Source organism: Prionailurus bengalensis, chromosome E4, assembly GCF_016509475.1.
Source record: "Prionailurus bengalensis isolate Pbe53 chromosome E4, Fcat_Pben_1.1_paternal_pri, whole genome shotgun sequence".
Lineage (NCBI taxonomy): Eukaryota > Metazoa > Chordata > Mammalia > Carnivora > Felidae > Prionailurus > Prionailurus bengalensis.
The window spans coordinates 62,276,045-62,289,983 of NC_057360.1; the positions used below are offsets into that span (position 1 = coordinate 62,276,045).

Consider the following 13,939-nt stretch of genomic DNA (forward strand, 5'->3'; position numbering starts at 1 on the left):
AAGAGGGGCAGAGAGTGAGAGAGAGAGAAAGAGAGAGAAAGTGATAGAATCCCAAGCAGACTCCATGCTCAGTGCAGAGCCCAACTCAGTCCTTGACCCCATGACCCTATGATCCTGACCTGAGCCAAAATCAAGAGTTGGTTGCTTAACTGACTGAGCTGCCCAGGGCCCCAAAACTTGGTTAGTGTTCTCTGGATGGAACTCAGCTCCTACCCTTACCCCATGATTCAACCATTCTAAAGAAACCACACTTTAACAATATTTTCTGGAAGTCCTAAGACTAAAGTTAACCCCAATCTTTACAGTCTAGACCCAAAGGCTCCTTTTAAAGTGTCCTAGGGCTCAGAAGTGACATGTAAAGGGAATACAACTCCATGTTTGTCCTGTGGCAAACTCATTCCTACGAGGGCGGGGGTGGGGGTGGGGGTGCAGATTCTGGAGAGTCAGCATCACCACAATCTGGGGATGACAAGAGTACAGGACTATGAGTTAAGTGAAGGCAGGAAAAGTGGAGTGAGACGGGCAGTCTCCTACTAGCGTGATGTCGGTCCCATCCAAGGGGGGGAAACCTTGGTCTCTGCTTCCTTCTTTCACTTGAAGTTGGGGCTTTCAAAGTTCTTTAACATTCACGGGATGGGCTGAACCACTAGAGGGGCCAGAGAGACTAAGAGAATGGAAATCTGTTGACAACACATGTCATTGAATTTTGTATTTTATTTATTTTTTTTAAATATATTTTTTTAACATTTTATTTATTTTTGGGACAGAGAGAGACAGAGCATGAACGGGGGAGGGGCAGAGAGAGAGGGAGACACAGAATCGGAAGCAGGCTCCAGGCTCTGAGCCATCAGCCCAGAGCCCGACGCGGGGCTCGAACTCCCGGACCGCGAGATCGTGACCCGAGCTGAAGTCGGACGCTTAACCGACTGAGACACCCAGGCGCCCCTGAATTTTGTATTTTAAAAAATATTTTATCACGTGTAGGACACAGCTCAGTAAAAGTTATAATATATAGTTTACTGATAGGTGAGTTAGTATGACTTTTATCTTCCCAAACTAGTCATCTTGAGTTTGTATTGTTTGTGAGCTGTTTTCCTGGAAACCAGAAGAACCTGGTACACAATGACTGATCCTGTTTACCCCTCGCAAACCTTGGCCCCTTGATCAGAATAGTAAATTGACTACTGCCTTATAAAATAAATTTTGCTCTACCCTGAACCCTGAAACTGATCTTTGGTTTCTTTTATGGTACCTGAAACAGTCCTCAGGTAGACAAAGCTCAGTAAAGTTACCTTTAGCACCCATGACAGAGCTCTATTCTGGGTCCTCAGAAACCTCTCCAGAACTAACTTGTCTCTGGTTTGCAAACAGGGTCAGAAAAAAACAAAACAAAACAAACAAACAAACAAAACAGCTACCGTGGGGCCATGTAGCATTTCTTGTGGGTGTCTTTTATCTGTCTCCTCTTCCAATCACTGTACATCCAGCCTGGACCAAACCTGCTTTAAGAGTGGGATTTTACCCATTTCCTCAGGTAGCAAGAGGTAATATGTCTTATTATAAGACATATAATCCGTAAGGAGTTATTGTTCGGTGTGAGTCAAGGACCAGAAGATGAGTGTGTATACTTCTTTTTCAAATACGAAATGAATATAAAATTGTAAGTGGCGACAAATCAGTTTGTAGTGCTCAATACTAAGCAAAATAGAGTCCCTGAAGTTGTTAGTTAAAACGTAAAACAGCAGGGGCGCCTGTGTGGCTCAGTCGGTTGAGCCACTGACTTCGGCTCAGGTCACGATCTCACTGTCTGTGAGTTCGGGCCCTGTGCTGACAGCTCGGAGCCTGGAGCCTGTTTCAGATTCTGTGTCTCCCTCTCTCTGCCCCTCCCCTGTTCATGCTCTGTCTCTCTCCATCTCAGAAATAAACATTAAAAAAAACTTTTTTTAATAAATGAAACATAAAAGAGCAGACTTAATATGTGTCCTCAGAACAAATTACATACTCAGATACATGCACAGCATATACCTATGCTGTATCACTCACACCCACCTTTAAAGCTTGGCGACAGGTGTTGACCATGGAATTGGACCTCTTTGAACATCTCTGCTCTGCCTGTTACTTTTTTTTCTCCTTTGCCTCCGACCCACTCCCACCACACAGATATTTGCATCCCCGGGCCTTTGGTACTGAAATCACACTAGATACTTTGGGGGTCTGAGTGTGTGTTCGTGAATTATTGTCCTCTGAGAATTTTTATCCATTCTCTACCATGGCCATCGCTGAAAAAACATATAATTCTTCAGAAAATTCAAAGTATAAATTTATTCTTCAGAGACCAAGAAACATGTTGTGGGGGTGGCTGGGGGGGGAGGGGAGGTTCATCTTAATGTGTCGTATGAAGACTCGGTCTGTATTCTGTTTGTTCATAGTTTTTGTCGCTTTTTGTATGCGTGGTCTGTCTCGAGCCAGACGATCTTTGGATTTGGGAGGGATTTCTATGTATCAGGCAAGACAACTTTGTAATAACAATAAAGCATCCTCAATTAATTCTGGACTGGCCTCTCCAGAGCTGGACGAATGGGACGACACAAAACTCCAGGTCTCTAGTACGTTTGGGTGCGCCAGAGACCCAGACGCTTTCCTTCCCGTACACAGTCAAGGAATAGGAGACAGGCTTGCGCAAGAGACCCTCTACCGACCCCGCGCACCCCACGCACCCCCCCGCACACCCTTGGCTCTGCCCCCTTGCCCCCTCACTACTCCAGAAAGACTGTAAGGAGTGAAGATCGCAAAGCCAGGAGCCGGCGCTATTTGCACAGAAGAAGGATCCGTCAGTAGCATATTTCTTTAATCATTGTTATTTACAATTTATCATCTGACAGACTTACAGAGAATAAATAAAGAAAATATACAATTGGTATCTTGTTTCCTTTTCTAATACAGAGAACTTTTACCTATTCTGTTTCGGAATGACTAGGATAGTTTTAAGCAGAAATCAATCAGTTTGCTCTTTGCCCCTTGACAAGACACATCATCCTCCAAAGCCCGCAAAATGAGGCTCAGATAGTCCCTCCTCGTAGGAAGAGTGAGCCGTGTTGATTCAGAAACTCAACCCTTAGGAAGTTACCAGACAACAGGGTAGAAAAAATAGGATATCATGAGTAGTAAAGGGCATAAAATGAATAGGCTAGATTACAAACTCTTGGTGTGTTTGCAGGAATCCTCCCCAATTTCAACTATTTCCAAGCCTCTTTGCAAGAAAACAGGTTTTCACTCAAAGTAATTGCCTTATCACATTATGCTTTCCCAGTAAGTCTTTGTGCAAAGTCTCCCCTTATATGCAATTGTGAATGTGGGTAAGCACAGGCCTGCTTGGGACTTTGACCTTTCTCCTTTACAAGTTCTCGACCAGGTGTCTGCAGGAGAAACCAAAGAGCTTCAAATGGGCTGGGTTTGGGGCTCTTGCTGGGGTGCATTGCAGAGAACTGCCTTGAACTGCTGTCTAAACACCTCAAGGAATGAGGTATTTCCATAGATCGATGTCGTCGTTAGAAAATATGCAAACTGAGAATGAACTTCACCAGGTACAAGTCTGCACACTCTTTTTTCTCTCTTCGTTTGAAAATAAACCCTCTACGATATAGCAAAGCGATTCTCCCTAAATTCACCCCAGTTACGCTGAATGACAAGTTTCGGTCTCTATCTTTTATTCATTCAAAAAACAACACTCAGCAAATATCTACTGAGTGCTCACTACATGCTTGGAACTTTACAGGACACAGGCTAAGCAGTGTGAACGTGGTTACCACCTTGTGACCCTTAAATAGGGCACGTTAAAGATGCCATCACAAAACTCACAGCTGCGATCCGCAAACCCAGAGTTTCAACTGCCCCCAAAGTTGCTTCTGTGTTTACATTTGATTTGGTCCAATGTACCTGCCATTCCGTTTAAGAATTGGTATTTAGGCAAATTAAATGTCTGTACTACTCCGAAAATTGTGTCCATCACACGTTAGGGGACCCTATGCCACCGTACTCTGTTCCTTCCACAAGCCAGCCCTGGTGCCATCAACTAAGTGCCACCTAGCTCTTGACCAAAAGACCCATTTACCCTAAGTCCCCTGCTTGCCACCATTACAAATCTTACCACTTGTAGGAACTGCAGGAACCATCTAGAACGTCCTACAACTGATTCTCTAGCCAGCAAACTACGTGCGGGTCTCACTGTCTTTTGTGTTTCCAAATCCTTCTGGGTTGTTTTTGGGTTGGTCCAGAGGCTAAACAGCAAAACCAGTCAGAAAATGTGGAAGCGGTCTAGGCAGGATCTTTCTCATTGACAAAGGAACACATTAATTTGTTGTATTCTCTCTAGAATTTTGCAGAATTGTAGTGTGTTTCCTGCCGCATCCCACGCGGGGCCAGGTTACAAATCAGAAAGGGATAAAGTATCCAGAAACTAAATAAATACATGTAAAAAAAACTGGTGACATCTGAGTGAGGTCTGCAGTTTAATGAATAGAATTACAAATGTCAATTTTCTGGTTTTGAGAATAGACTACGGTCACATGTGATGTTATCAATGGGGAAAGCCTGGCGTTAGGGTAAGGCCGCTCCACTATTTTTATAACTTCTTGTGAGTCTTAAAGTATTTCAAAATAACAAGTTTTTAAATAAAAGATACACCAAGTAAATAATTACCCACCACTTGTCTGCCATCAAGCAATGCAGCTAATCGTGTCAGAGAACTAAAAATGTCAGAAATCCAATCACCATTGACCATTCTGGTCTCTTTCCGTATTGATTCAGCATTCCAAGGCATTTACCAAGTGGAAAAGGCGTTCATCTGTTTCTATAAAAATGTTAACTTTCAATTCAAGAAGGACTTCCCAGCATAGATCAGAATCTGCAATCAATATTCCAGAAATTTTTAGGGACCTACCGTATACACTGCCAGAGGTCAGAGATCTTACTGAAAAGGCCAAGACGGCAGGTACATAAATTCCAGTTAGGATCAAAGACTTATTAACCATATGCTGGAAGTGATCTGGGCCCTGGCTGTAATTTTCTTCATTTTCTTTTCAGTTTTGGGCAAAACAAGATGCTGTTCTGCTTTGGAATATTTCCTTGGAATATCTTCATCTCTCCCTCTTGCAGACACTCCCCCTCTTCTGTTCCCCTTTACTCAAAACATATGGCTCAGCCCCACATCATGGCTTCCTCGTGGGAAGTCTGGATGGGACTAGAGAAACACTTGCTTCCAACGTGGCGTATACCTCTCCGCATAGATATCAAGTGAGATTTGGTCTTGTCTAACTTCGGCCTATTATTTCAGTGTTTCCCTGTGGCTTTTCTGGGCACAGCAGTGATGGGCATTATTTTAAATGGATTTGATCAACAGAAGCAAGGGAAGGGAAACAACACCCCGTGAACTGCCACAAATCGTTTCCAAAGCAGCACTTGGGAAACACAGTCCAGCTCAAGCAAAGGAACGATCTCTTCCCACCACCGATATCCCCAGCGCCTGCGGGGTCCAGAATACACTTCGACGGGGCGCCCCCTCACCCGCCCCCGTCTGAAATTAGATCATTCCCTGATGGTTGCTTATGTGTTTTTATAAGGACCTTCCCTTTCCAAAAACTCTGAAAAGCTCCCTTCCTTTTCATACAGCGCACCTGACTTTTCATTTTTTAATACTTTTATCATCTCTGTCATCCAGAATTTCTTTCCCTACACATATTTACCTTTTATCTCCAATAACACTTACATTTTCTGCCCTCTCTCGGATCTCTCTTCCGAGATTTGCTTTCATGCTTCGGCATGGATTCTCACCTGCCCCACCTGTTTCTGACTCGCCCAGGGTCCTTCCCCTGCACTCTCCCTTACCTGTTTTTGTGTAGCCTTCTTTCTAGTCCCCACCCACCTCCCCACTCAGGCACATGCACATTCATTTATTCTTTTTCTTTGTTACTCCCTTTCCATGTAATGCTCTTCCTCATACTGTCTTGTGTACTTGTACGTGATCTTTCCACAGCATCAAGACCACACTTTCCCCTCTGTGCCTCCTTCCGTTCCAGATCCCTTCTGATCACACAGGCGTCTGGACAGCACATCCAGATTTGGACCTAGTTAGCAGCACATTCACCAGCAAAAGTACAACGTGGAATCTGACGATCCCCAAACACAATCTGGATATGAAGTAGCTCATATCTATCACGAAGGGGATGACTCACTACGAAGGTTAACAAGGCCTCCGTGGTTCGCTGTCCCCTTTCCTATCTCCTTTTCTCAAAGCTCCCAGCTACGTTCTTCTCATCGAAGTTTGAGCTACTTTGAAATTCTACGTACTAAGCCTTCTTCACCATGTCCTGCTATTGGGTTTCTTTGGTCCGTGCAGCGAGGCTCTGCGGGCATGGCCGGGCTAGGAGCTAGAGCAGGGTCTCTAAGGTAGGAGTCTCAGTGCCAGAAAGCTTCCTCCTCCTTCTTCCTCCGTTCCTCCTGAACGGGCTTGGGAGCCACGTGAAACCAATTACTCTGTGGCTCAAGGCCAGGAAAATCCAGACACGTTCAGTTTATCTCCAGTATGATTTTCTTTTTATACGGGGCATCATGGAACGCGTGCGGTGGTTTGAGGCAGAAGTGTGAAAAGAAAGAAGTGGAGAGATTAGGCAAAGATGGGGAGATGATGTTATTCTCTCTGGCCACATAAGAAGCCGCGGGCGCGGGCTGCATGTGGGTCTACCAGAGGCAGGTGCAAAACAGAGGATAGGCCGTAGGCCTGGATTTCACCTGCAGCGAGGTGATGAAATTTCCGTGTCAATGTGCCCAGATGAAACAGGGTTTCTGGGTGGCTCTGTGAGGGTGTTTCCAGAGGACTTCAGCATCTGAATTGGTGCATTGAGTGAAACAGACTGCCCTCTCTGGTGTGGGCCGCTCGGGAAAAGATGCAAAAGACAGAGGAGGGGAGTCTGCTCTCTCTGCCTGACTGCTGAACTTGAACGTCAGTCTTCTGTCCTCCGTTTTCCCGGAACTGGGCCCCCCACCCACTTCCCTGGGTTTGCAGCTGCAGGGGACAGCTTGTGAGACTTTTGAGCCTCCTAATCACATGGGCCAAATCCTTATAATAAATTTATATGTGTGTGTGTGTGTGTGTGTGTGTGTGTGTATACACATATATCCTATTGGTTCTGTTTCTCTAGAGAGCTCTCGAATACATGAAGTTAACACGGGTCTTGAAAGCAGTGTGACAGGTCCTGGGACGTAGGAGAATGAGTCTGGGGCCCTGCACATGTCAGATGAGATAATGTCTATGGAAATGCCTGATGAACTTGAAAGCGCTGTACAAGTGGCCGCTGTTACTATGACTGTGACAGTGCGTTCCCTGCATCATTGCTTTTGCTGACCTCGATCGGCAGAGCAGGACAACCACGTGACCAGATGACAGAATCTGCGTCAACTCTAGATGCAATTATCCAGCCAGCACTGCACCTATCAGAACTGGGCGGGGTCTCAAGGCCGTCTAACCCCATCCCCTCATTTTATGGCTAGGGAAAGTAAAGTCCGGAAAGGTGAAGTCATTCCAGAAAGTGTGAAGAATAACACACGTGGCTTGAGGCAGAAGTAGGATCAGAGCTCCAAGCCAACGCTCTCCTGACCCCCACGCCAATGATCTCGGCAGCCTCGGCCCTGGCAGAGACTGGAGCCCAGAGTCGAAGGGCAGCTATGGGAGAAGGTGTCTGCTCGGGTCACAAGACCGTCTGGGGGACTTGGGCACTTGGCTTCTGCGGTAGCCTGGAGGGATGTTAGAGGCTGAACCAGGGAGGACAGTCAAGTCCCTGAGCGACTGTGCACAGGGGGCCGGGTGAGAGCTAGGGAAGCAGACCCAAGATCTCAAGACTATTTCTTACACTTGGGAAGCGTATCCTGTAACCTTTTCTTGTTGCTCCCTCGGAGGGAATGGAGGGGCCCCTTTTTCTGCTTCCCATTAAGTCTGAGGCCTCGTGGAGGAGAGAGCTCATCATCTGTTCCGAGGGGACTCTTACTAGATAGTGTATCAGTTTCCGTGGCTTCTGAACCCAGAACCCCAGGATTTCTTTCCTGCTGGCCGCACCATCCGCCGGGGTAAGAGCCTCCACACGAAGCAGGAGCAGTGAGGGACTTCTCTCTCACGCTCACCCTGTGCCTCTCTGCAATCAAGGACTCGGAGGGTCAACCAGCTCATACTACCATTTACCTTGGGTTTCAAAGCCTCTCCCTTTCTTGCCTGGCTCCTCAGCCTGCATCTGAAACTCTTCGGCAACAAAGGACTCCCCCCGACCTCTGGAGGTGACCCGTTCACCTTCATGTGTTCTGCTGGTTATGCTCGCTCTAATAAGGAGTGGAAAGCTATCTCTTTGCGACTTTCCCTCGTTGGCCCTAGGTCAACATTTTGGAAACACTCAGAACAGACCTACTCCCTACTCCACAGGGCCTTCAGGTATTTGTGCCAGAGAAATTCACACACACACCCCAGCCCACGGGTCCCCTAGGGGATGCTCCTGATAAAAGAGCTGAAAGACTTGGAAAAGACAAACCAAAGGACCCATGGTCCGGATATCAAAACACCAGTCTCTACTGATTCAACACCAGGCTCTCACTGAAACACGTGCCTGAAAATATCTGAGCAAGTGGGGGACCCTCAGCAGAAATCACAAGGGAATAGCCCACGTGTACCTGCCCTCCATAGACTTCTTTTCCTATGTCCATTCTCTGTTCAGGAACCCTTCCACGCACAAGGTACTTTTGTGGCAAATGACGATTCCCCTTCCCACGGCCTTGAGGTACGCTCTCTCCTACACACACTCTCTGTATGTCCTATGCATCTAGACCTCCCCCTTGACCCCGCCCACAAAATGAACAAAACACCCATTCTGAGAACCTGGGGTTTTTCAAGCATGTCTCATCCACTTTGACAGGAGAAGGAAAGGCAGAGGGTGGGACGTGTCCAGAGGCCACATTAGGAAACTCAGAAATCTCTGATCAGTTACCGAATACCAACCATCTCATCGGATTCTCCACGCTTACCGAGTGTCTTCCCTAAGCTTAATCCCACGCTTCCTAAGATATCAGTATTCTTCAAGTTTTTTCTTTCTGAAGATACATTTTGAAAGGTGACATGGAAAAATATTGTAGCATTTGCACATTTATAAACATAGCATATTTAACCTTTATAAATTATCTAAATTGTCTAGCTTGCTATCCAACACTTTGGTATATTACGTAAGATTTCTTTACTAGATTTTATCTTTCCTAGGATTTTTTTTTTCTTTTTGACTTCTTTAATGTAAAAAAAAAAAAAAAGAGTATATATGGGTCAGGGGTAGAGAGTGGGGGAGTGGAGTGAAGGCAGGCCAGGGACGGAGACAGAGAAGTGAATAAGCCTCCGTCCCCCGGGCCCATTCAACGTCCGGATGGAGTGGCTTAGGCGTGGGTGAGTGGTAGGTCTCGTGAGAAGGACCTGGGCCATCGGAATGTCGCCAGGCAGTGATAGCGTCACTCGTCCCCTTGCTGAAGGAGCAGAAGGTGGATCTCCTGGAACGAAGGACGATGCTTGGTGTCTCTTCTCCAGCAGCTGAGCATCAGCTTGTACACAGAGTCAGGGCAGATGGCAGGCTGGGGGAGGTAGGTCTTTGAAAACAAAGGTGAACAGAAAACAAGGATGTTAAGAAGCGGGGGGGGGGGGGGGGGGAAGGGAAGGAAGTTTGGTTGCATTATAGTTTTGTCTGCCTCCCTCCCTGCTTGAACTTGAAAACTAAAACAGGTGTGGTGTCTGTTCTTCCCGCTCACATCTCGGCCCCCGTCCCTTGGCTTGTCTTGCCTAGTTGTTTGAGGTCCCCACTGTCATGCAAAAGACGAAACTCTAGCCAAAAAGAGGTCTCAGACTGAAAAGCAACTTGTTAGAACACCAAGTCCTCCATTTACGGCCCAAGTGTTGAGGTTTATCTTGGCCGAGCCCATCACGGCAGGGGCAGAAAGTGACTTAGGTGGTCTCAGCTCCTCTACCAGAATAGGACCCCAGCTGGATGCAGACACTGGAATGCTGGAAATATCCGTGTTGCTCCTCCCATAATGTTCTCTGGGACCCCCTGCCCTGGATTGGGCCACGAAGAGGAGTCTGCTGACCTCAGAGTCCACCTTGCAGCTGACAGTATTGAGAAACTGCTGTCCCTACACTCTAATGTCAAACTTAAAATTTGAATACGGACATTTTAGGAGTAAAATTTAAAGTGATGAAATTTTGGAGACTACAATAAAGTTTAACTTTGACAAGTTATGTTTAGTGATTAAGGTGCTACATGTAATACATTTTTATCGAAAATAGCAACTTTTGCTTATAGGGGAGAAGTTCACTGAGCATATAATGGTAATATCTGATTTTGACCTCAGCTTCATTCAATAACTTAACTTTGCTATTTGACCCCTTGGTAGTGGGTGAAAATACATTTGGCTCACTACTAGTAGTGAAGATGAACTGGGGGACCCTTTTAAGCTGAGTATTTAAAAATAAATAAGAAAAATAAAATCCTGGGCATTGTTAGAAATTAAAACTAGAATAGGTCAACCTCCTGTCATGATGTATTAGTCCAGTAGAAAAATAACTTTTTTCCTTGGTCCGCTCACTTGGCCTTGGTCCACTGCACACAGGGGTGAATTTGCCCTTTGTCATGGTATGAACGCAATTATTTTACAACCAAGACAGGTCGTTTGGATCCCCTGCTCCCAAAAGATCTACAGAGCAGCAAGATAAAGTGAAATCCCAGGCCCTCTTCCTCTGGCTTTCAACCTGCATGTTGTCTTATCTCTTCTTATCTTTTGCTTATCTTTCTTATCTTTTGCTTACTTCGATGTATTTAAGGATTTAAGTTCTTCTTTTCTTTTCTTTTCTTTTCTTTTCTTTTCTTTTCTTTTCTTTTCTTCCCCCACCCCCCCAATGTGGGGCTCGAACTCATGAACCGTGAGACCGTGACCTGAGCTGAAGTCGGACCCTTAACCAACCGAGTCACCCAGGCGCCCCTACGTTTTCATTTTCTGCAGGCCTTCTCCCTCTCACTAGCTGGCTTCAACTGCCACCCTCCAGGGTGCTGTGGCCAGGCCACTTTGGGGAGGCTCAGTGCTCCAGCCACATCAGCAAGCTCCAAATCCGACAGGTCACGGGGTCTTTACAAACCAAGTCAGTAAAGAAATGTTAGAGTATCCTGACTGGGAATTGGGACCCTCGTCAGCGTGGGACCCCGCTGTTCCCCAAGTTCTGGACACATCTGCTCATCTCCCGGCACAACAGTCCAGAAACGTTGCTAAATATTTAGTCCAAACCAAGTTTTTAGGTACTGCCAATGAATCCCTTATTCATTTTTTAAACTTATATTTTTGTTCTTAGTGTTTCAACCAGGAAGATGAACCATACGGTCCACAGCAAGAAATAGGGCAAACGTGAGAGAGTGGATTTGATTTCCTGCTGTCTTCGAGTCGCGGAGGCACCTGGCGGAACAGATCCCTGCCATGTGGATCAGGCAGAGTGTATGGCTGGCAGGGGTGGTGGGGGGCGGACCTCAGTCTTTCATGTTCTCTGGATAATTAGTGACCAAAGACTGCCATCCATGTAGCCCATCTCCCAGCTCCGGCTATCCTGCTAAGTCAGGACTTCTTCTCACCTTGTGGAGCACCCAGGTGCACACCCTCCCACCCCCAGCAGTTCTCACCTGCCTCCCTTGGTCCCGGAAGAACTCTCCAGTATTCTCAATGACCTGCTCATCAGACAGCTGGGAATAGGGCTGCTCCTGGCAAAAGGTGAACGTCTCCCACAGAGTCACCCCAAAGGCCCACACGTCACTCGCTGTCGTGAATTTGCCCTGTTCACGTAAGGAAGAGAAGAGGAAACCAGGATAGCTGGTGCATGATATGCGCGGGTGAGATCTGCATGACCTGGTCACCCCCTTCCACTCCCCAGGGCAAGGAAGACTGGGACTGCCAAGATGTGCATGGAGAATCTAAAATGACAAAATAGGGTGCCTGGGTGGCTCAGTCAGTTGAGCGGCCGACTCTTGGTTTCAGGTCAGGTCACGATCTCACAGTTCGTGACATGGAGCCCCGTGATGGGCTCTGCACTGATAGCGTGGAGCCTGCCTGGGATTCTCTCTCTCCCTCTCTCTCTGCCCCTCCCCCACTCGTGCACTTGCACACTCTCTCTCTCAAAATAAACAAATAAACTTAAAACAACAACAACAACAAAATGAAGTTGCTTGGGCCTCAAGCTGCAGATCATTGTCTTGTCCCCCGTGGCCTCAGCTTAGACCTGCTTCTCTTGGGGATGAGATCCCAGGGCTGAAAGAGGTGCAGCCATAAGCCACCTGACTCTCCCACCAAGCGTCAGAAGCTCAAACTTCAGGCTGTAGGGTAGCCTTGGGAAAATGCCCATGGGAATGGCAAAATTAGAATGGAAAGTCAATCGCCTTTACGTTAGAGACAGAGAAATCTAGTTTAGGTGCCCGAAGTCCCTGGGAGAATGCAGGACCCTTGCTTCCCAGGTCAGTGAGAGTCCCAGTCTTGAAGGGTAGACTAACATGTGACAGCAATGGGATTCAGATGTAATCAGCATGCATTAAATACGTGCACATTTTCTATTCAATAAGTACAACCCTCAAGTAGATGAGGTTATTTACCCTTATTTATTTGGGCCAGAAAAGTGAGACAAGAGACGTTTACTAAAAATCTCCTAGATAGCAAGACCATTAGTCATGGAAAAACTGAGATTTGGAACAGGACCCTCTGAATCTCAGACTAATAATCTTTTACAACACTCTATAATACCTTCAAAGAGAGCACTGCTCAATAATCACATCAGAAACGGGAAAAATGTGTGCATCACGTGTAGATGGTAAAGATCCTTGTAAGGACTTACGTAATCTGGTGTATACAGGCAGCATTCATAATAGTGGGAATCAGAAAAACACTGACATCTCAAATTACAGAGATATCATTAAATTATCGGCTATACACACACCATAGGGTATGATGCAGCCATTAAAATCACATTTTTGTAAGTGTTTTATTTATTTTTGAGAGAGAGAGAGGCAGAGAGAGAAGGAGACAGAATGTGAAGGAGGCTCCGAGCTATCAGCACAGAGCCTGACCCAGGGCTCGAACTCATGAACCGTGAGATCATGACCTGAGCCGAAGTTGGATGCTTAACCGGCTGAGCCACCCAGGCGCCCCTAAAATCACATTTTTGAAGAACGTTTAATGACATAGGAAATGCTAACGTTGTAGAGTTATATGTGCATCGGATCGTCCCAATTATGGAATGTAATTATCTGTACACAGGAGTTCCCCTTATCTGTAGTTGCACTTTCCACGATTTCAGCTGCCCACGGTCAACCGCGATCCAGAAGCCAAGAACGCTCTGCCCACGCTACGTGGTAGCCTAACGCCCCTGCACGACACCTACGCAATTCACCTACTTCATCTCCTCATGTAGGTATTGTATCATCCTACATCATCACAAGAGGAAGGGGGAGCACAGTACGATATTTTGGAGACAGAGAGAGAGAGAGAGACCATGTTTGCGTAACTTTGATGACAGTATCTTGTTATAAACAGAATCTTGTTATACAATATAATATAACAATACTATTATCGTTTTTACCCTGTTACTGTGCCAAATTTATACATTAGGCTTTATTATAGGTATGTACGTGTGGGGGGGAAACATAGTATATATAGTATATATAGTGGTTTCAGGCATCCACTGGAGGGTCTTGGAACATCTCCCCTGCAAATAAAGGGAGGCTACTGTGTATATATATACATATACATACATATATACACGTATATATACACACACATACACACACACATCTATATATACACAGAAATGTGTGTACAGAAAACAACCCTCAAAGGAAAT

At 46.1% G+C, this 13,939-nt stretch overlaps 1 protein-coding gene across 3 annotated transcripts in view; it reads right to left on the bottom strand.

Moving 5' to 3' along the window:
• Window positions 1-2,831: 2,831 nt before the first annotated feature.
• The window catches only part of DDR2 (discoidin domain receptor tyrosine kinase 2), a 156,809-nt gene continuing 145,701 nt past the window's right edge, over window positions 2,832-13,939 (bottom strand). For 2 of the 3 annotated variants that reach the window (XM_043567560.1, XM_043567559.1), the window contains exons 16-17: window positions 11,736-11,885; window positions 2,832-9,663 (exon numbers count right to left, since the gene is read on the bottom strand). In XM_043567560.1, coding sequence (XP_043423495.1) covers window positions 9,529-9,663; window positions 11,736-11,885 — 285 coding nt within the window. In that variant the 3' untranslated portion in view covers window positions 2,832-9,528. The remainder of the gene's footprint in view (window positions 9,664-11,735; window positions 11,886-13,939) is intronic. The other variant, XM_043567561.1, reaches the window with a different exon arrangement.